General features: G+C 41.0%; 1 protein-coding gene across 1 annotated transcript in view; it reads left to right on the top strand.

Annotated features, from left to right (window-relative positions):
* plxna4 (plexin A4) overlaps window positions 1-21,040 on the top strand; it is a 241,588-nt gene that overhangs the window by 194,568 nt on the left and 25,980 nt on the right. The window contains exons 17-25 of the mRNA XM_006780708.3: window positions 171-264; window positions 2,227-2,460; window positions 2,897-3,043; window positions 3,572-3,806; window positions 4,425-4,567; window positions 8,576-8,844; window positions 15,471-15,537; window positions 17,198-17,344; window positions 18,419-18,578. Coding sequence (XP_006780771.1) covers window positions 171-264; window positions 2,227-2,460; window positions 2,897-3,043; window positions 3,572-3,806; window positions 4,425-4,567; window positions 8,576-8,844; window positions 15,471-15,537; window positions 17,198-17,344; window positions 18,419-18,578 — 1,496 coding nt within the window. The remainder of the gene's footprint in view (window positions 1-170; window positions 265-2,226; window positions 2,461-2,896; window positions 3,044-3,571; window positions 3,807-4,424; window positions 4,568-8,575; window positions 8,845-15,470; window positions 15,538-17,197; window positions 17,345-18,418; window positions 18,579-21,040) is intronic.

Below are 21,040 nucleotides of genomic sequence, written 5' to 3'. Positions count from 1 at the left end.
GTCAGGAGGAAATGAAAAGGTTTAATCATCTACTGCAACATAATACAAAATTTACAGCGTACAAATTTTGCATTGGGTGCGTAAACTAAGCAATGAATAAATAATTCAAATCACCATTTGTCAAAGCAATCTGAGCTGTCTTTTCTTTTTCCCCTCTTTTTCTCTTTCAGTGGATATACTCCGATCACGGTGACAGGAACTAATCTGGACATCATTCAGACACCACTCATCAGAGCCAAATACAATGGTCATGAGACACTCAATGTAAGTGAATGTAGATGCAGCGTGGGTGATAAAACAATCACCTCGTGGTTAATTGTGTTATTAAAAATACAATTAGCCAAGATAGAGGCTGAGTGGAGCATCTTCAGGTATACATTTTTGTGTTGCAATGCATTCCATTGTTCACAGTTAGGTCCATAATTTTGTTGCTATGTCTTTGATCTCTTGAAATCTGCTTAATTTGTCATGGAATAATGAAATGACAGCCCACACCACTTTGTCCACTTCCTTTGTAGTCTAAAAATAGGTGCACATGTAATTCCTAAAGAGTTAGTGGTAAAGTGTTGTTACAGCCCTTGATTCAAATTTGAAAGTCTGTACTTTAGTCAATTCTGTTTGATTTAAATATCCGCTGTGTTGGTGCACAGAGGCAAAACCACAAAAGAAATCAATACTTGTTGACCTATTTCGATGCAATTTTATTTTACTTTCACTAATGTGGCCCAGGAACAAAAGAAAGTGGCTAATTTAAATGAACACGGCGAGCTATATAGTCAGCCATAAAGAGCATTACTAAATTCTTTATTTGTACGGCTAGGAAAAAAATTAAGTGACACTGCAGTGCAAAATCAGCAGGTTGCAACTGAATAGGGAATAATGTAATTCATCGCCACTGTGTAACAAATAGGAACTTTTGTTATTGAATTAGAAACCACAGTGATTAGCCCCTTTACCCAGGCGAGGATAGGTAATGCCATGCTTGGGGCTCTGCGATCTCTTTGAAATAAAAGGAAGTAACAAAAGGCGGTAATGCTATCTTTCTTGGTCCGTTTAAGCAGGGCCCGACACCACGTTTAACATCTGTGCTCAGATGTGCCTCTTTTAGGCATTGTATCTCAAGTGTCTCAGTGTGTCACGATATAGTCTCAATCTGACACAGCTCAGATCTAAATGAAAAGGAGTTAAAAATGGACATCCAAAGCATTTGTCCGCAAAAAGAGTTTTTGTTACTTTTTCTTTCTTTCTTTCTTTTCCTCCATTACCTTCTTGTACCAGTGCATGATCCTTGTCAAAGATGTCCTTGCAGGATTTGTCAATTTGATATTCAAGGAGCCAATTAGGGTGACAGGCAATAGTTTGAATGACTGCATGGCAGAGGTTACTGTGAAAATGTGAAATGTCTGAGAATGAAACAGAAACGTCTGCGGAGGCGACCTGTGCCCTGACAGACGGAGAGGAATGAAAACGTTAAGGGGATGTTGAAAGGTGTGCGTCGTATGACAGTTGCGCGTCAGTCTGTCTTTGTTTTTAAAACTGGTTTTGACACCAAATGAACAATTTAAATAACATCACATGTCAAATGAGAAACCTCGGCAAAGACGAGAATGGGGGGGGGAAAAACAGGAGTGGGACACAAAAAGATGTGAGGTGCTGTAATTGAGCAAAAAAGGGGTATCGAGAAAGATGACTGAGGGAATAAGAATTTGTCAAAGAGAGAAGAAAAGATCACAGAGAGGAATAACAGGATGGAATAAAGAAGTGATGAGAGGCTGGGGAGGGTTCTTTGTGGAGGGTAAAGAAGGGATGGTAAGACTTAGTTATCACTCCTGAATCTTCACACATCAAAGCGTGATTGCGGTGAGACTGCACAAGCTTTCTAACTGCACCTCATTTAGTGGCTTCCTTTGAGGAAAATACAACAGATTCTTCTTTGCACTTGGAAATGGAGGAGCTTCCAGTTTCTATTGTGTCTCCAGTGGGTTTAGTGAAATGCACAAGTGTGACATGAAAGGCTGACACTAATGACTTTTGACTGTATGGGTTGGCACATTAGCACTGCCAATAAAGCGAGTGAGCTAACTGGGAACACAGTCAGGTAGTTTGGGTATGATGCATGCTGAGATCCAACCACGAGAAACTTGTTAATAAATAATCTATATTTTTGTATAAATGCAGCAATTTGCAGACGATAAATTCACTTATGTGCTTTTCTTTGTGAATTAGTTCTGCGACATACTAGGTCCTACAACTATGGTGTGCCAGGCTCCAGAGCTGCCCATCAGCCTAGCCAGACACCAAGAAGTACCTGAAAGACCTGAAGAGTTCGGCTTTAAATTGGATGACTTGCAGATCACACTCAATAACACCAACTTCATCTACTTCCCCAATCCGGAATTTGAACCGATTAGTCCATCCGGAGTCCTGGAGCTTAAACCTGGATCGCCCATTATACTGAAAGTAGGAAGATATCACTCACCCGCATATACACTCAGATTTTCATTGTTATAATATTTTATTATCTTTTATTGCCTTTTGTCTGAATATAAAGACCTTAAAATAAGATATTTTGCCAGTAATGATTGTGTATATCTTAAAATTCATATAGTACACAGCTTAGAAATTATATCTGTATCTTGGGTTAGTCTGTGAAAACTAACCCGAGATCAGTACCATGTCTTAGGTTAAATATTATAGGTATAGAAAGCTCAGCTTGAACTGATCATTTGCATACCCAAGTAAAATAAATTGTAGAGCATTGCACATAACATATCTTTGCCCACCTTTGCAGTACAAATATATAGATAAACATAAACATATATCATTTGACTCTTATTTCTCTAATCCTTCCACTTTGACACTGACAGTAATAACATCAATCATTATTCTTTTGAAGGGGCGGAATTTCCTTCCAGCGACCAATAGCGGAAATGGAAAGCTGAACTACACAGTTCTGATTGGAGAGAAGCCCTGCATTTTAACAGTGTCAGAGAACCAGCTCCTCTGCGAGTCCCCCAACCTGATTGGTCGACACAAGATCCTGGTGAGTGACACAGCACATGTGGCAACATCAAGACATAGAGCAAGACAGACACGCGACGGAGAGGCAGGCAGTGTTGGAGAAGGCTGACAGACCTAAAAATCGATTGAGAGTTTGACAGACAGACCAGCAGACATTCCTTGTGTTGCTTTCTATCCTTCCACTTGTCCACTCCCATTCAGATTATGGCTCTAATCCAATCAGCTGTGCGGTTAGTGCCCACAAGCAGACAAAAGACAAACAAATAAGCCTTCAATAAGAAGCATTAGAGCCCCAGAAAACTCAATGAAGATTCCATTTGTGGTTTTAAGAGAGACCACTTTGAACAAGGCATTTCCTGATGTTACCACCTGAACCCAGCATCATAGAAAAAAAATGGACACAACACTGTGAAAGAATTAGTTGATGTCCAAACAAACAGAAGTGTGTACACAAATCAATATGTCTGTCTGTGTGTCTGAGCTTGGACGTTGACTTAACCACATCAATGTAATAGCTATAATCTCCCTTTTTGTCTGTTACTGTCATAAGGCACGTGTGGGCGGCATCGAGAATTCACCGGGTTCGGTCCACATCACGTCCGACAGCCCCCTCAGCAGCACTGCAATCATTGGCATTGCTGCAGCCGGTGCCCTGCTCATCCTTGTCATCGTGGCAGTGCTCATTGCCTATAAACGCAAGTCTCGTGAGAGTGACCTCACCTTGAAAAGGCTGCAGATGCAGATGGACAACCTGGAGTCACGTGTGGCTCTAGAGTGCAAAGAGGGTAAGAGGTTCATGCTAGTGCAGATCAGCATATTCATTTTACACATTAGTTTCCAAGAACATCTAAGGAATTTTGGCTCATTAAATCTATTTACACGATTTAATTAAATCTTTGTTAGCAATACTAGAAATTTCCTATTTAATCAATAGGTTATGAGAAAGCATTATATAGGAACAAGTCCATGTTTTTTTTCTTTTAAATGGTACCTAGTTTTCTATGGTACCTCCAATATCTATCCACTTCTAGATTGCTGTCTTTGTGCTAGAGGAATTTAAAACAAAATAGGAATGAGGTACCCTTCATCAGGTAATAATGAGGACAGAAATAAAACAAAATCAAGGAAAGGAAATGCCCTTCAAAATTATACAGGAAGCAACTGAGAAACAAAAGGTAAGCTCGTGCAGATGAACAGGATGATAAAGATAGATAAACTGAAGGCAGGGTAGAGGCAAAACATCTAAGAAATAACATGTTTTGCTGACAGACCATGTTAGATACTATTTTAGATATTATTTTATATGGTAAAATCTATATAATAATAGGTTATAGCCTAGCTAAGAGTTATGTAAGACTTATATGTATGTATACTAATAAACAATTTTCTGTTTGGTTTATTAGCATTTGCAGAGCTGCAGACAGACATCCATGAATTGACCAGTGATCTAGATGGTGCAGGTATCCCCTTCTTGGACTACAGGACTTATACCATGAGAGTCCTCTTCCCAGGCATTGAGGAGCATCCTGTCCTGAGAGATCTGGAGGTATGATTCACCAATTTTTATTACAAAAGAAAATGCAACTATTTTTTCTTTCTTTCTTTCTTTTTTTTTTTTATAAAATAAATAGGCACTTTTAGTTTATGAAAACATTGCTACTCTTTCAAATTGACTTTCTCGTAGGATTCTCTGTTTGTGATCAATTGTTGACACACAGACTCTATATAAGGCCCTGAGTCATCCAGGCCGGTTGGTGAACGCATGCAAGTACTTGTTGCTAAAGAAAAATTAATACTCCTCAACCAGTTGTGAATTGTTCCTGGCAGTCGCTGTGAAGTTGATTACTAAGCATCAGTCATTCAGACCCAAAGACCAATCACGCACTAGGTAAAAAAGGTGTTCCTCTACTTGTTAGCGAGTTGTCGTAGGAGGTTGAGTGTTGTTCCAAAAACAAGATTGAGATTGCTTTGGTCACTAGCAGATTGCCATGGTCTCCCATAGTTTGTTTGGAACTTGTCTGGAAACCCTTGCAAACTACTCACTAAGCAGCAGTGACTCTGTTAGAAGTGCAACACAAATCAGAAATGGAGGCCGTAAAGTGAAGTTTTCCACTAGCATGCCCAGGTCAAATATTTAGAGCACTTCAATTAAATAGAAAGCTGTGGTTTTCAATACATTCGTGAAAGAAGACAGCTGTAAATATAAGAACTTGTACCTACTTTCTCATCAATCAAGTGTGTACCTGTACGTGTCTAACTGTTTATCCGTCAAATAACAGATGCAAAACAATTAGCCTTATTTGAAATCAGAGCAAAATGAGCAAGCAAATTAACAATGTGGTAGGGCACAGTGGGTGAAATAGACGCCGATGTTGTTTGTGTCGCTGTCTGGTAAACAAAACCCCTTTGACGGCCGACAACAACACGCTTTTTCAAAAACAAACAAGGCAGCCCTCAATTCAGGAGTGTGGTCTCATTAATAATTCTTAATGATACGAGAAGCTGTGCCGTTTTCTCTCCCCACCTTAAAGCAAATTAAAAGTCAATCACAGGCAGAAAAGCAAAAGAAAAAAAGTCAAGTCATTTATCCTTAGTTGGTGACATTGATAGACAGCCGTAATTGACTAGGTCGTCTTGTTCCATTAAGAGAATGATGGACCCCTATTTCACTGCCCTCAGGGTTAGCCTCTCTATCCTTGATGAGAATTTCCCAGTAATAAGCAATATTAATTATATTTTAATTGGCATAAATATTGAACTGTATAAGGAGCATAATGTGGAAAAGGAGTCTAATGAAAAAAGCAGCAAGCTTGTCTTGGGCTGCTGATGACTACTTAATTGTTATTGATGTATCAGATATCTCAGTATCAAGTTTTTGACCGTCTACTGTGGACAGAAGTAGCACAGGTGCTGGAAAGCTCGTCTAGGTTTACTTAAGCAGTTTTGTCAGTATTAAAATATTTGAAGACATGCCAGGTGCTTCTTTAATGCTAGAAATGTAAGTAGAAAAATGAGTCAATCAAAAAAAGCCGGCACATACAGGTATAGCACACGCGGTGTTCCTTGCACGTCATGCAGTATGCAGCCTGTACGCAAAGAAAACGATCTCACGCTCAACACATGCATACACCGACACACGACACATCTTGGCAAGCAGTGTGAAATTAGGCTTGCAATATAACAATAATTCCCAGCAGATTACAGCTACTTCCATGAAAGGTGGAAAGACAGAACATATGCTGGTTGACAGCTGCATTGGGTGCAAAGAGATGCCGTCTTACCGCGAGTGCTCTTGACAGATAAAAAGACATAATCTCCTTAGGTGCTATTTGTGTGGAATAAAATGGAGAAGAGAGGAATGTGTAGCAAGTTACTTGTTTAAACGGTGCAGGGATGATCTGGGCTCAGACAAGGGAAATTCACATCATTGCACTGCCTTTCAGCTTATACAGCAGCATCAAAATAATAAACATTCCCTAAAGAGGCTCAGTGTTTACTTGCCTTCATTCTCAATCTTCAGATGAAGTGCAACAAAGAGTGTAAAATGTTAAACTTCTCATTTCCCCAGATTCATCCTTTTCCCTTATTCTTTTCCTCTCCTTTTTTCTATCTTTTATTCAATGGGATGAATCTATTACTTTTAAACTACACTTTTATGTAGGGAAATGGTGTATTTATTAATTTATAGTTTAATTTTTAATTTGTTGTTATTACAAGTCTCTGTGCTTCTGATTAACATAAACACTTATAGTACATGCAATTGCAAAGAAATTATTCTAAATGAATAAATATTTTGACAATTGTTTTTTTTACTGAAAGTTTTGTTCACAATTTTGATATTGACATCAACTAAATTCCAGGGAACAGAGGAAAAACTAAACTGAAAAGAGAAAGAAAACGTGGGTGCCAGTTGCAAATGTCCTGCATATACATGCATACATATACATTTAAGTACGAAAACGCATAGCCTATAAATGTTTTTCATACCTTTTCCTTGTGTATTTCCACTTATCAAAAAAAATTATTTCAATCTAAACATTGCGAAACCTATTTAGAATATTTTCTTGTTAAAGCTTTCTTTGCGGCACTCAATAAAGTTTTTTGTCAAGTACAGGTCATTGCACACAATGCATCTAATAATGTTCCCAAGATACATAGTTTTAAAATTATGGAATACTTCAGGGGTTTGGAACTCCAGGCCTCCAGGGCCGGTGTCCTGCAGGTTTCCTCAACATGTCTTGAAGTTCTCCAGAGGTCTAGAAATTAACTAATCATTTGATTCAGGTGTGTTGACCAAAAGTGATATCTAAAACTTGCAGGACACCAGCCCTTGAGACCTGGAGTTCCCCCACCCCTGCGATACTTGATAGCCTATTACAAAGTTCATGTTCTTTCATATATGTTTTTTTTATATATTTAGATGATGTTGTCGCAAGCATGGCTTTTTTAACCACATTCATTTTGTACCCTGAATGCTCAGCGAAGGTATTAATTACATTAAACAAAAGAATGATAGTTTGGTTTGAATTTTGTGGATGTAGTATGACATCATCTGCAAAAAAGCTGATGACATGGTCTTTCCCTTAAATATTTATTCCTCTCATATGCTCACTTTGTCATATGGGCTGTGCCAAGGGTTCAGTATATAAACGAAAGAGAAGAGGCGATAGACGGCAACCTTGACGAGTAACTCTCTCAAAGTCTCAGTTTTTAATAAGTAAATAAGTATTGCTATTCCCTGAATTCCTCTGTCATATCAAGCTTTTTTAATTCCGGTGTTTTCCATCCCATTCTGAATCATGTCTGTAGCATGGTCATGATCAAAGAAAACCTGTTTATCCTGATGCATAACTTTTTTCTTCCATGCTTCCATTCAGCACTATGTCCTCCATTGTGTACTGAGGGAAGTTGGCCACAACTGATCACGAAGGTTTTTCTGGTTCAGAGAGTTGGAGCGAGAATTCAGCTCTCAACAAATGTTCCCAACAACTGCAGCAAAGAGTTTTCCTCAGGACACTCTTTTAGGGCAAAGATGGGAATAGATGAAACACATCTAATAAGAGGAGACTAATAAGACTAATAAGAGGAAAGGATTAAGATGGACAAAACACCAACACTATGGACTATGGACATGTCAATTTTAACTTTGTGTTTGGGTAAAAAAGAAACACATTTGTAGAACAACTGAAATAACAGAACAATGTAGAGCAGGAGAAAAGTTGCTTAAGAGGTTTTTGGCATTTTATTCAGCAAGGTGGAGGAAATGTGATGCTTTGAGGGTGACAAGGTGGAAAATTTGTTCATAATAGAGTCACTTTCTCAATCCTATTGATCTGTTTTGTGATTAGTCCAACATGCTATCTGTATAAACATTACCTAAAAGTGTCATTTTTAAAAAGAAGACTTAACACATTGTACATCTTGTAAGGTAAAAAAAATAGCAGTGCATTTGAATTACCCAGTGACTAATTGAGTCTGTATGTCATGGCCTTGAATGTACCACACAAAGTCTGTATTCTTTAAGTAAGTGAACATTTCTTCTGTTTCCGTGCAGGTGCCAGGCTACCGCCAGGAGCAGGTGGAAAAAGGGTTGAAGCTCTTTGGTCAGCTCATTAACAACAAGATCTTCTTGCTGTGTTTTATTCGCACTCTGGAGGCCCAGCGTGGTTTCTCAATGAGGGACCGCGGCAATGTGGCCTCACTCATCATGACAGTGCTGCAGAGCAAGTTGGAGTATGCCACTGATGTCCTTAAGCACCTGCTGTCCGACCTCATAGACCGCAACCTCGAGAGCAAAAACCACCCCAAACTGCTCCTCCGCAGGTAATGAGCAGGCATGAAAACCAAGTAGAGCACTTGTTAGACTGTGATATCAGTGAAGTTGAAGTTACATAGTTGGTGAAGGACAATTTAGTCTTCCTTGCTGTGTATTCTAACCAAGACGTATCCTACCTTTTTGATAGTAAGTTGGTACTATGCTTGACCGTATTGTGTTGGTCCCCCTTATGCTGCCAAAACAGCCCTGAACCATCGAAGCATGAGCTCCACTATGTGTGCTGTGGTATCTGGCACCAGGATGTTAGCAATGCATCCTTTTAGTTGTATAAGTTGCAAGGGGGGGGGGGGGGGGGGGGGGGGGGGGGGGGGTCCTCCACTGATCAGACTTAATTGTTCAGCACATTCCACAGATGCTTGATTGGAATGAGATCTGAAGAATTTAGAGGTCAAGTGAACACCTCAGACTCATTGTCGTGCTTCTCAAATTTTTGTGAACCATTTTTCTTTTTGTCAGGGTTTAATGGTAAATGGCCTGCATTTGTATAGCGCTTTTCTAGTCCCTAAGGACGCCAAAGCGCTTCACACTACATTCAGTCATTCACCCATTCACACACTGGCGATGGCAAGCTACATTGTAGCCACAGCTGCCCTGGGGCGCACTGACAGAGGCGAGGCTGCCGGACACTGACACTGGACACCCTCTGACCAAATCCTGCTGAAGGTGTACATGTTCTGCAAAAATGCTTAGGTAGGTAATATGTGTCAAAAGTAACATCCACATGGATGGCAGGACCCAAGGGTTGAAGAAATAACAGGGCACCAGTAGGTGCCAGTACCTACCTGGTGCTAGGGTTAGGGTTGCCCAAAGCATCACAGTGCCTCGCTTCTCATTGTGCTTCCTGGTGCCAAGTGTTTGCAAGTAAGCAATGCACATGGAACACACGCATATAAAAGAAGGCATGATTTATCAGACTGAGCCACCTTCTTCCATTGCTCCGTGGTCCAGTTCTGATGCTTATGTGCCCATACTTGGTGGATAGGGGTTAGTATGACCACCCTGACTGGTCTGCAGGAATGACAACAAACTGTGATGCACTATGTGTTCTAGCGCTTTTTTATCAGAACCATAATTAACTTTTTCAGCAATTTGAGCAACAGTAGCTCATCTATTGGACCCTGTTACTAGTTCACAACTTTTCTTTCCTTGGTTCACCTTTGATAGAATCAGGGTTATTCACTTCACCTGTCACTGGTCATAAAGTTACAGCAGATCAGTCTATAGGTACACATAAAATGCATTATCTAACACAACATCTGCTTTTCTGAACCTAGCTTGGTATTCTTGTTGGTTTGGAATAGAAATGGACGTTTTATACAGGTCCCTCTTTACTGTGAAGGACTGGATGTGTCTCCTGACATGTTTGGATTAACTCCTGTGACCTTGAATTGCTGGCTCTGTCTCAGAAACACCAGAGTGTATTACCGTGCACATCATTAGCAAAATAATTATAATTAATTAGCACTGAATCCAATTTCAAATAGCTCAAGAGGGAAAAAAAAATACTCATTTATGAAAACGGGAGAAAGTGAGACTGTGAAAAGCTTGCACTCTGGCACAATCACAATCCTCCGTTGGATTTGCAGTCAAAGCCTTAATGGCATGCACTTGAACACAGCACTGTATGTGATTATGCTTCCTGCCTACGGTGTTTGGTAAATGTGATGATTATGGTTTCTTGAGTGAACCAGCTTCCTCACAGCTGTACGTGTGTAGCGCGTGCATGCTCACTGATACTTACACTACACACACATGTTATGTTGTTTTTACTTGCAGGTTGTCACTCAAGTCTTGGCATCCCCAGATAATTTGACAAGTGTATCATAAATGAAGTTGTCCATCTCATTTCGATTCTAATTCTCCTTCTGCCTAAAAACACCCTCACTCACTCTCTGCCAACGAAGACAAATGCATGAACACAGCAAGGATATGCAGACGGGACTGAAATTAATGCTGTTCACCGTACCATCCAGAAGACAGTGGGCATATTCACCTCATGAACGCCTGTTTAGGCTCTGCTTGGCGATGCAGAGAGAAATTATCGCCGTCTGGGCTGGAAGCTGATTAACTGCAGCCAGAGCTCACCGAATATGGTGCAGCCACTAAACAATGGAGTAACTGCTGATCCCGGCAGTAGATACAGCATAAGAGATGGCGCGTACGGCAGAGACAGGGAGAGGCGGTCAAGGACAATGCAGATACTTAAAGCTGTGTCACCACCTGAGGAAAGCTGATGACTTTAAGGCACGCAGGCGAGTCGTGAGAGCAGCTCTTTGATCACTCAGTTTATGCGTCACCAGAGCCTTGTGTGTGCTCTCCATGCAGATAATTATTAATCTCATATGAATAGAATTAGAATAGAATTCAACTTTATTGTCATTGCACATGCACAGGTACAGGGCAACGAAATGCAGTTTGCATCCATCCAGAAGTGCTTTAGTGATATAGATATATTACAATATATATTAGCAATAATATAGATATGTGAGTATATTACAGAAATGGGTCTATTATGGTATGTTATAATGTACACGGTATGAAGTATGTTAGGAATATTCTATAACTATAAGTATGTACAGGCTGTAGTGAGTACAAGCTATGTACAGCTATGTACAGGCTATGAACAGGATATAAATATGAAAATAAGAAAATAAAAAAAACTATACAGAAATCTGAGATATACAGTTATATAGAAATGTGAACTATGCAAGTTATAAACAGTTGTAGGATTGTAGGATTAAAAATTATCGAGAAAATGAGAATTTGATTCAAAAGTGAATTTAGGATTAACTTCACAAGGAAATAGTCACAGAAAGTTCTACAGCGACCTGTGCATGACCAACAACTGTAGACACCGAATATAAGACACTTTATTTTGACACTTCCTTCTCTTCACCCTTGGTGACAGGGCAGATGGAAACCCCGGCGACAATGTCATTGCATTCAGCCAGCAGTGAGGAAAGAGCACATGTTTACAACACATCCACACCCAGTTTGAATCCCTATTTGTCATACACACGATTGTGATTGGCACTGATCAGACTGTCCTTATCTCATTCTTCCTCCACCGTTGCGCTTATTAGCTCTCCAACAACCCAGCATGCATTTCAGATGTGATAAGGCAGTTTGAGCAAGCTCTGCCACCCTGTAGTGTGGGCTGACTGGTGCGTCCCTGGATAGCAACTGAAAATAGCCCAGATATATAGGCAGGGGGCTGTGAAGATGGAGGAAGTAGCACTCCACCCCCCAGTCCCTCTTTAATTTGTTCTGTCTCTTTTCTTTTTCTTTCCTTGTTTGTTCATTTTCAGTATTCTGCTCCCTCACTACCTGACTCTGTCGTCTCACTCTTCGCTGCTCTCTCTCTCTCTCATGTTTGTCTTCAGTTCTGAAGCTTGAAGCTTGTGTCCCTTGTGTAACATCGTCACTATCTTTATCACTCACTTGCTCTCCTATACTCACTCCCTCAATCTATATTCCCAGCTCTTCCTCCCCTTCTCCCCCCTCCCCTCCCCTGTTTTCTTGATTGCTAAATCAATGCTTAAAGTGCGTGAGCAGGGTGTCTCTGGCACAGCATCTGAGCACAGATACCCACTGCCTCCTCTTCCAAGAAATCTCTGTGTGTGTATGTGTGTGTGTGTGTGTGCCTTTTTCCCTCTCTCTTTCTCTCTCTTTCCACACATGAACACACATCCTTCCATCTGTCCCATCTCAACCTGTGCTGAAGCACAACCACCAGGCAAGCTAACTAACGAGAGCCTTCCACAACCATCTGTCGCATTCCTTGCTGCATTCTCCTCCTTCAACTCCTCTCTTTGCTTCATTCCTCCATCTCTCCAAGCCTCCCCACACCAGCATCCCTCATCATGCAGAGCTAAACTGCCTTTCTTGCAGCCTTAAGTTTTGTTTGGCGACAGTCGACGCGTCAAAATAGCAGTTTTGATTTTTGGTCAAAAGATGAAAACCCAATATGTTCATGTGTTAATCACAATATTGCTTTGGTTTCATGCACAGACATCCTGTCATCACACAGGTCTGAAGGGCCCCCTTGTATAAGGATAAGCGCTCTCTCTGTTTGGGTGTGAGCAATAAATGCAATAAATCTCGGCGCACATGCATCAAGAAGTCCGTGTCAGTAGCAAGCCATCACTGCAAGACAGTTTGACACTTATGATGACCAATTGTCCTCACCCACCCAGAGCCATAGTGACAAATAGAAATGGTTTCTCATTTCAAGCTGTGCTGCTTTAGCATGTGGCTAAAATCAAAGAAAATGCAGTTACTACTTCCCCTTAATGCAAGAGAGACACCTCAAGCTGAATTTGATAGACAGGCAGACAAACGGATAGGTGTCATAAAATTATACTTTGTTGATTGTCACGATATATTTTGGACTTTTAACAACTCATTATTAAATTGATTTCATTTAAAACTGTGAAATACTTTCTGGTTCCAGCTTTTAAAATGTGAGAAATTCTTTGTTAGACAGAGTAAGGACTTGTTAATATTGTTGTAACTCTATTATTCTGGAGGAGCTGCGTTGTATTCTAAAGTGTGAACAAACAGTTTATCAGTAAATGGAAAAAAGTGATTTGATTTGATTAAAGGTGACATGAAAGGTTCTTTATAACTTAATTGGCTGGATATTGATTAATGAGTCACACTAACTGTGTCATATGGACATTAAAATGCATGTAACTTGCAGGTGTGGCCAACAAAAAGGTTAAATACTTGATGAGGCGTGGAGTCCCATCTATCCTACCTCGGTAATCAATGGGAACGAAATATTGCCAGGTCCCCACAGCTCTAGCTCATTCTCAATGCTCACTGTCCCACTGTCTGTCTGCCAAGCAGACAAGCCCGACCATGCCAACACGCCACGGCACATTTCATTGCATTAACCCAAACATAGGTTGTGCTGTGTTTTGAATCTGAGCCGAGTAAAGGTTTGGAGAACATTGTTCGAAAGTTATAAAACCGAACGCTAATGTTAGATGTTCAAACATCTCCGTCACAGTGCCATTTTTATCCTCGTTCCCCACAGAGTGTGCTATGAGTGAGAATGAGCATAAGCGAAACAGTGCGGCTGTGCCAAGACTTCTTAGCACTGCAGGGTTACCACCCACTGCCAGACGCATGCACAGACACATACAATAAACACTAGTCAGCACACATGATAATTTCTGAATACATGCGCAGTGGGATTAATTTGTGCTTTTTGCACACTAGCCTTAAAACAGCCTTGCAATTGTCCAGGCACACACAAACACAGCTTTCACTGGAGATTGGAGTAAGAAAAAGGAAGTTGAGGAATTTTTTTTTTTTAAAGAGGCAAAGGCCGGACTCAGCCAAGCTATTTATTTTAGTTCTTTTCTTCATTTGCCTTGTTCAGTACTGCTTCACTCCTTCCTTGCCAGTGCACCTCCTCCTTTCTCCATGCTCCTTTCATCCCTTTGATAGATAGGCTACATTTGTGGAAATGGAGAGGATTTGGAAGCGTGTATGATTACAGGATCCAGAATATGGCAGCCAGCGGGAGGAAGAGAGAGAGCAGGGACACATGAAAGAAAAGATGAAACGTGACCTTGTTGACCCTTGGATCTGTGGACGGAGGAAGGGCGGCAAAATAAAAGTGCGGGCACAGTGAGAGGCAGGAAGTTAATCCCCCCCAGGTGCTGTGCCAATGTTGAGAGAGGGGTACCAGACCAGCCCACTGGCACAGCAGACATCAAGCCCCCCCCCTCACAGCTCAGTTTGAAGTCCCTTTAAGAGGCTGTCTGAATGGTGAGGGGTGGGAGGGCTGCAGGTGGCAGTCGAAACACTAGGGACAAAATCTACACGCACACAAGCGGGCACAATGGACACTAATCCTGAAATATTGATGCCTATGGTAGTTGCTCATTGAGGATGGAGGCAGGGGTGTGTGAGTGTGTATCTGACGTGTTCTGACAGATTGCCCACACACCCCTGCTGCTGGCCAAGAAGGTTGCTGTCAAAAGACATTCGATCGTTGCCTATCCTCCTTTTCTCTTTGCCACCACTGTTGTTATTATGTATGCATATTAGCCATTCACATGGGATCACTCACTCTGCTAGGCCAGGTCAGCACATACACACAAAAAGAGATGCACACCATTTTGCCACACCAGTGGAGCATGGATGCCAGGCAGAGAAAGGGAGGGAGATGTATTCATTCACTTTCTATTGTGCACGGATCGAGTGTTAGTCCAGTGAATAGGCAAGGGAGCGCTTGATAATGAGGCCAGTGTTATTACAGAGCCGCTCCAGCCCCTAACGACATCAATCCACTGGGATCAAATAAAGGCTTTTAATTGCTTTGCCTCATATTAAAATCCCTGCCGCTGTAGACAAGCTGCCCTTGGCGTGCCTGAGCATAAAGGCAAGCCGAAAGATTGTCTGAAAGGCCATCATATAGCACGTGCGAAGGCTTTCCCAATACATGGCTTTGCAATTATGTTTGCATAGCCCAGGCGTATTCAATGGCAGCGGCCATCATTTTTAACTTAATATTTGACAATGGCGTTGAATATTAATGATGTAATAAGAGCACAGGGCTCATATGTTCATGATGTGCTTTGTCGCTGTCTGTTTCCAGGACCGAGTCTGTTGCGGAGAAAATGCTGACCAACTGGTTTACATTCCTCCTCTACAAGTTTCTGAAGGTAACTCTTTAGTTTTCTGTGATTATGCTTCCTGTTCTCCATCCATTCATCCATCCATTGACTTAACCATTCATTCAGTTGAGGTTTGCAGGGGGGCTTGGAGCCCATCCCAGCTGACACGGGGTAAGAGACACACTGGACAGGTCACAAGTCCTACACATGGCTAGCGCAAAGACACAAACAACCATTCACACTCATATCCACACCTGCAGCCACTTTAGAATCACCAGTTAGCCTAGCGTGCCAAAAAGGCAAGGCACTTCAGCAATATGCCACAAAAGGTTGAGCTGAGAAGAAAGGGGAAAGGAAGACAGATAGGACAAAGCATAAAAACTGTGGTGCTGAGGCATAGTGCTCAGTGCATCAGGTCCCCCAGCAGCCAGAGCCTTGTGCAGCATAACAAAAGGGTAGTTCGGGGTCACCTAACTAAATATAAGCTTTAAAGAAGAAGAGCTATAGTCTAATCTTAAAAATAAAACGGTTTTCTGCCTACTGGATCTAAAATGGAAACTGGTTCCACAAGAGAGGAGCCGATAGCTGAAGGCTTTGCCTTTCATTGCACTTTTCCAAACTCTGGGAACCACAAGTAAGCCTGCACTCTGACGTAAAGTGCTGTATTGGGATAATATAATACTATAAATTATGATGGTAATAATGGTACATTTAATTTGAGGTTGTTTTTTTTTCTTTCATGAAGCCCGTGAGGAGAAGCTAATATGGGACAAATGTGATTTCTTTAGATAGTCCTGTTAATACTGGTGTTTTGGATCCACTGATGGCTTTTCAGGGACCTCTTAATAGTTCTGATAGTAAGGAACTATAATAGGACAGTTGGCCAGTGTTCCTAATTTTAACAATATTTAATAGCTGAACTATTGTTACTGGTTGTTTTGGTTTCCAGCGTATGGATATATGAATATAGCACAAGCATAATCATGTCTGATGTCCTGTAACTCTGCATGTACTTTTTTGAGTCTGTTAAATCAGATGTTTACCTTTAATACAGCTGGGTACAGGAATAGCCCAAATAGCCTATGAGTGTGCATAAAATACAGCGTACACACGGCATATTTTGTGTGTCGTCTGGGCTTCCATTTGGAAAATGTTTTCATAATATTCAAAAGACAGCCTCTCTGCCACAGCCACCGAAGATTCATCTAACACTTGGAGGATTTGTTGTCCTTTTTTAGCTAGAAAGCATACTGACATGTTGATGCAGCACTGAGGAGGTGTACTTTTTACTTCACAGGACACCAGCGTTCACTAAAAGCAAAACCACAACTCCTCTCCACCTTTGAGTCTAGAAAATGTCACAATCATCCTGTTTCTCTCCTCCATCTCCGTAGTCATCACTTTTCTGCAGCTGGAGGAGATAAATATAAACAATGATAAAAGGCCAGTCTCTTCTTTTTGATAAACAGGAGTGTCGTGTCAATTTTCTTTAATTTAGGTGAAACAGGTGCAATATTATCGGGAACATGACGTTTATAAGTCTTCCTCAGCAACACTTGGAAGTAAAGCGGTTATAAAAACCCGCCACAAAATTTTATCTTCGGAGACAAAATTACGCTTCGCTGTCAGTGAGCTGAGTGCAGAAAAAAGGCTTTAAAATGTCTTCATTCTTTTCCAAACGTCCCCCTTTCGTCAAATCTCTTCACAGGAGTGTGCAGGCGAGCCTCTTTTCTCCCTCTTCTGTGCCATCAAGCAGCAGATGGAAAAAGGCCCCATTGACTCCATCACAGGAGAGGCACGCTACTCGCTCAGTGAAGACAAGCTCATCAGACAACAGATTGACTACAAGACGCTGGTAAGGGGTTCACCTGCCCACGGGTCCAAGGGCTCACTGGGGACACTTAATATGCTTTCGGGGACAAGGCGAGAGTAAAAAGGTGGTTACGGGTGGTCGGTCATGAGATTTGCAATGGGACACAAAGTTGTCGTCGTTACGCTTGACATGAAGGGGGCACGAGAGTGGCGACCTCACTTCCTGTTGAGACCCGAGCTGTCAAGCAAAAGAGCAGGGCTTTGGGATGAGGAGGAAGGAAATAGACTATGTTTGTGTATGTGTCTGCACAAGCGCACAGACGATGAAGCTCGCTCCTCATGGAATCTCTGATTTACTGCCCGGATCTGTCTGTTATCCTGGCTCCACTGTGACCGTTGTTGTTGTTTCTGGAGGGGAAACTTAGACATTGTTCGGTTTTCTTTTCTAGTGTCAGACCAGTTTGTACTCAGCATTCTGGGAGTACAGATTTACATACATATTTCACATTGTCTTAGTTTTCTACCCACCCCAGTTCTTGCAGTAGAAAAATGTCTAGAAACTGCCCATAGTTAACCCTTTTAAAGGGAATTTTTTATTTTATGTACAACGTGGGCATACGTGTTTGGAATGATGAGGCGTTTATTCTCTCACCCCTTTAACGTGTATTTGTGCTCATCTTGTAATTCAGGTATTGCCACCAACACCCAAAGGCAGAACTGTAAGAGCTGATGAATATGATAATATTATTATAATTAGCTGCTTTAGTGCTCATCAGTTCAGGTAGCAAATTACTCTCGTCTCAAGCTCTGAGAAAAGAGCAGTTTCCATAGTGAATATTTTCTTTTCCCGCAGTTCTCTCACGGACCCCTTGGCAGGCACAGAATTATTGCAGTACCAATCATCATTATTAACATAAAACACACAAACCTATTTCCTGCAAAGCTGTCAACAACCTTACATCTCGTACACTTTTTTTTACCTTGCTCTAAATCAACTTGTTTTTAGTATATATTCCGAAAGATCCATTTTGCATCTGTAAAATAAAACCTTATGATACCGTTTAACCCGCAAGTCCTTATTAGATTCACCACAGTGACGGTTTTGTGCGTGTTTCAGGTGGTAAACTGCATACATCCAGAAAATGAGAAGAGTCCAGAGATCCAGGTTAAGGTGCTAAACTGTGACACCATAAGCCAAGTGAAGGAGAAGATACTGGATGCCATCTACAAGAACGTCCCGCATTCACACCGCCTGAAAGCGTCTGATATGGACCTGGGTATGAATCTTTGCCTTGTTTATGTGAACAGTGTGGAAAGAAATAGAATAATGAAATAGAAATCTGAAATAATTCTATGATTTGGAGATCTAGCTCCTTCACATTCCTGTAGATACTGTTCAGCTTATCAAAACAGTTCTTAAGATTCAGTGTTTCAGATCAGACAGCCTTTATTGTGGACTCAATGGGCCAGAAGAAAATACAAACAAGAATAAAACACAAAAAGACAAAAAAATATGAAATATAGAAATCATTTATTCGTGTGCCTGGAGAAAGCTGGCTGAGCTGAGACAGACATCGATTTTTTTTATTTTATTTTATTATTTTTTTAAAATCTTTCCCACTCTACCCAGGCCTTCTTAAAAAGTAAAGTCCTCTTAGATATAGAGAAGTTGCTTTTTTTAACCTTAGGAGACTTGATTTCCTGGCTGTGATGGCTCAGATGTCTGAGATTGGTCTCTCTCCTCCCAAAACTTCCCATCGATCGACTCACATGTCAACTAGCGTCTGAGTCAGATGATTGATCAGCTAATCAATTGAGATGCTCAGCGAGCCATTCCTTTCCTTTTTATTTCTTCCCTTCGTTCTCTGTGTGTTTCTTTCCTTCCTTCCTAAAGCAAGTAATTACTTTAATGGGCCACTGTTAGGGGAAAGAGGTGCAATTATGTACCTTCTTGGCAAGAAATCCTACTGTAGTGCTCAGGGGTTCTTGTACACCTTTATTGGTGTAGGGTACACATGCAGACCCCTACTACATGTGAGCATAATATTGTTATCTGTGATTGTTGTCCTGCCAAATACCTACAGGCTGTCTTTTCACTGTGGACTGTTGCTTTTTATGCTTTAATTTTGCCAGATGGATTTTTTTCAAACCCCTGTTGTTTTTTGGTAATAGCATATTTATAACCAACCTCAGCTCTCAGATGGGCTAGGAATATACCACAGGGAATCTGTCTGAGACAGCTAAGTAAAAAGATTAGTTTAGCCTTTTGACAACACTCCTGGATGAAATTGTTTTATGGCCCCATTTGGGCAGGACGTGTTGTTCTATTATTGTTTTATTACAAGAGGGAATTGGCAATTGGAGTTCTCTGGTCACTGGCTCAGTGCGAGTGTGTGTGTGTGATTGCAAGCATAAGGGAGAGAATGAATAAATGTAAGCAGAAGAGAACACGTGTATAGAGCAATTTGGTTATTTTTTCAGTGTTGTCTAAACATTTTGCACCCCACTTGTGTGGTGTTCTTTTTTTCTGAGTGAAGTTCAGGCGACAATCTAGAAATTCACCATATTTTATTATCAAACGGTTAAAGATTTGAGTTGCACAGCTGTGGACTTCTCTATATCAGGCAGTCTGCACACAGAAAAGTGGAAAAATATTTATAATTCAAAGCATATATCAGACACGCATATATCTGTGATTGGCTATCGCTGGGAAGAGGCCGTGGTTTAGCGCTCCCTGATTCGTTCTCCTCGTCGTCCTTCCTCTTGGCATTGGTCTTCGTCCTCAATCTGGGGTCTTGTCCTGTGTGAGAAAATGCCTACTTACTCTACACTTGTTACCAGACATGTTTTATCTCTACATTAGTGTCAGTTCTAACCGGTACCTCAAAGTTTGCATCTAGTTACGCTATCAGCAGTATAGGAACACTATGTTATACCCCCACACATGGCCAAGGCAGCGTCTCCCTAACTGAAACTGTGTTGTGTAAGCATGTAGCAATTTTACCTTCAATACTAAACACTCCTACATCTTGGTTAAGCCTTCACACCGTGGGGTTAGTGCTTGTATCCGTCTAATGAGGAGTGTAACAACTCTGTTATGAGTAGACATTTCAAATAATGTTAAAAAGAAACTTTATTAAAACGTATTTCTAACACTTGCTGCACAGATTAAAAGAAGTTTCTCTCTTAATCACGAGTCCATTAGTAGACTTAAAACAGGTTTGACATATCCGTTCACGCCTGTGGGTTGTTTTTTTCCTGGTATTGCACAATTAACACTGATGATAACTCTTCAGTGGAAACACATCTTCTATTTCACTTTAATTTCTAACTATCTTACATGTACAGGTAACACCAGTGGCTTTTGTAACTTCTGACACAGTTGTTGATAAGGATAATAGGATTTTTGCAGGCCCGTCTTGAGATAAACTTGCCAGAAGCTTTGTTATCCTGGGGTATTGTTTTTAATTCCACTGCCCTCTGCTGTAGTCCTCTGTAGAGTACAAATGAAGATAGGACCTAGGAACAAAGAAGTAAGCCCTGTGTGTCTTGGTGTCTTTGTGCAAATGCCGCCAGTAGCAAACCTGTGTCTTGCCTCTTTGTCAAGTACCACAGTCACCTTCAGCCTTTCACTTTACCATCAGCTGTTATTCATTCCCCTGAAGACTAAGTGTACACACACACACACACATCCTGATTAGATACCACTGGATTTGGGAATACGTGTGATCTCAGTTTG

The sequence above is a fragment of the Neolamprologus brichardi genome, chromosome 17 (genome assembly GCF_056152115.1).
Source record: "Neolamprologus brichardi isolate AB-2024 chromosome 17, ASM5615211v1, whole genome shotgun sequence".
Classification (NCBI taxonomy): Eukaryota; Metazoa; Chordata; class Actinopteri; order Cichliformes; family Cichlidae; genus Neolamprologus; species Neolamprologus brichardi.
Note: the sequence above shows the minus strand (reverse complement) of the source record. Positions and strands in the feature narration are given on the sequence as shown.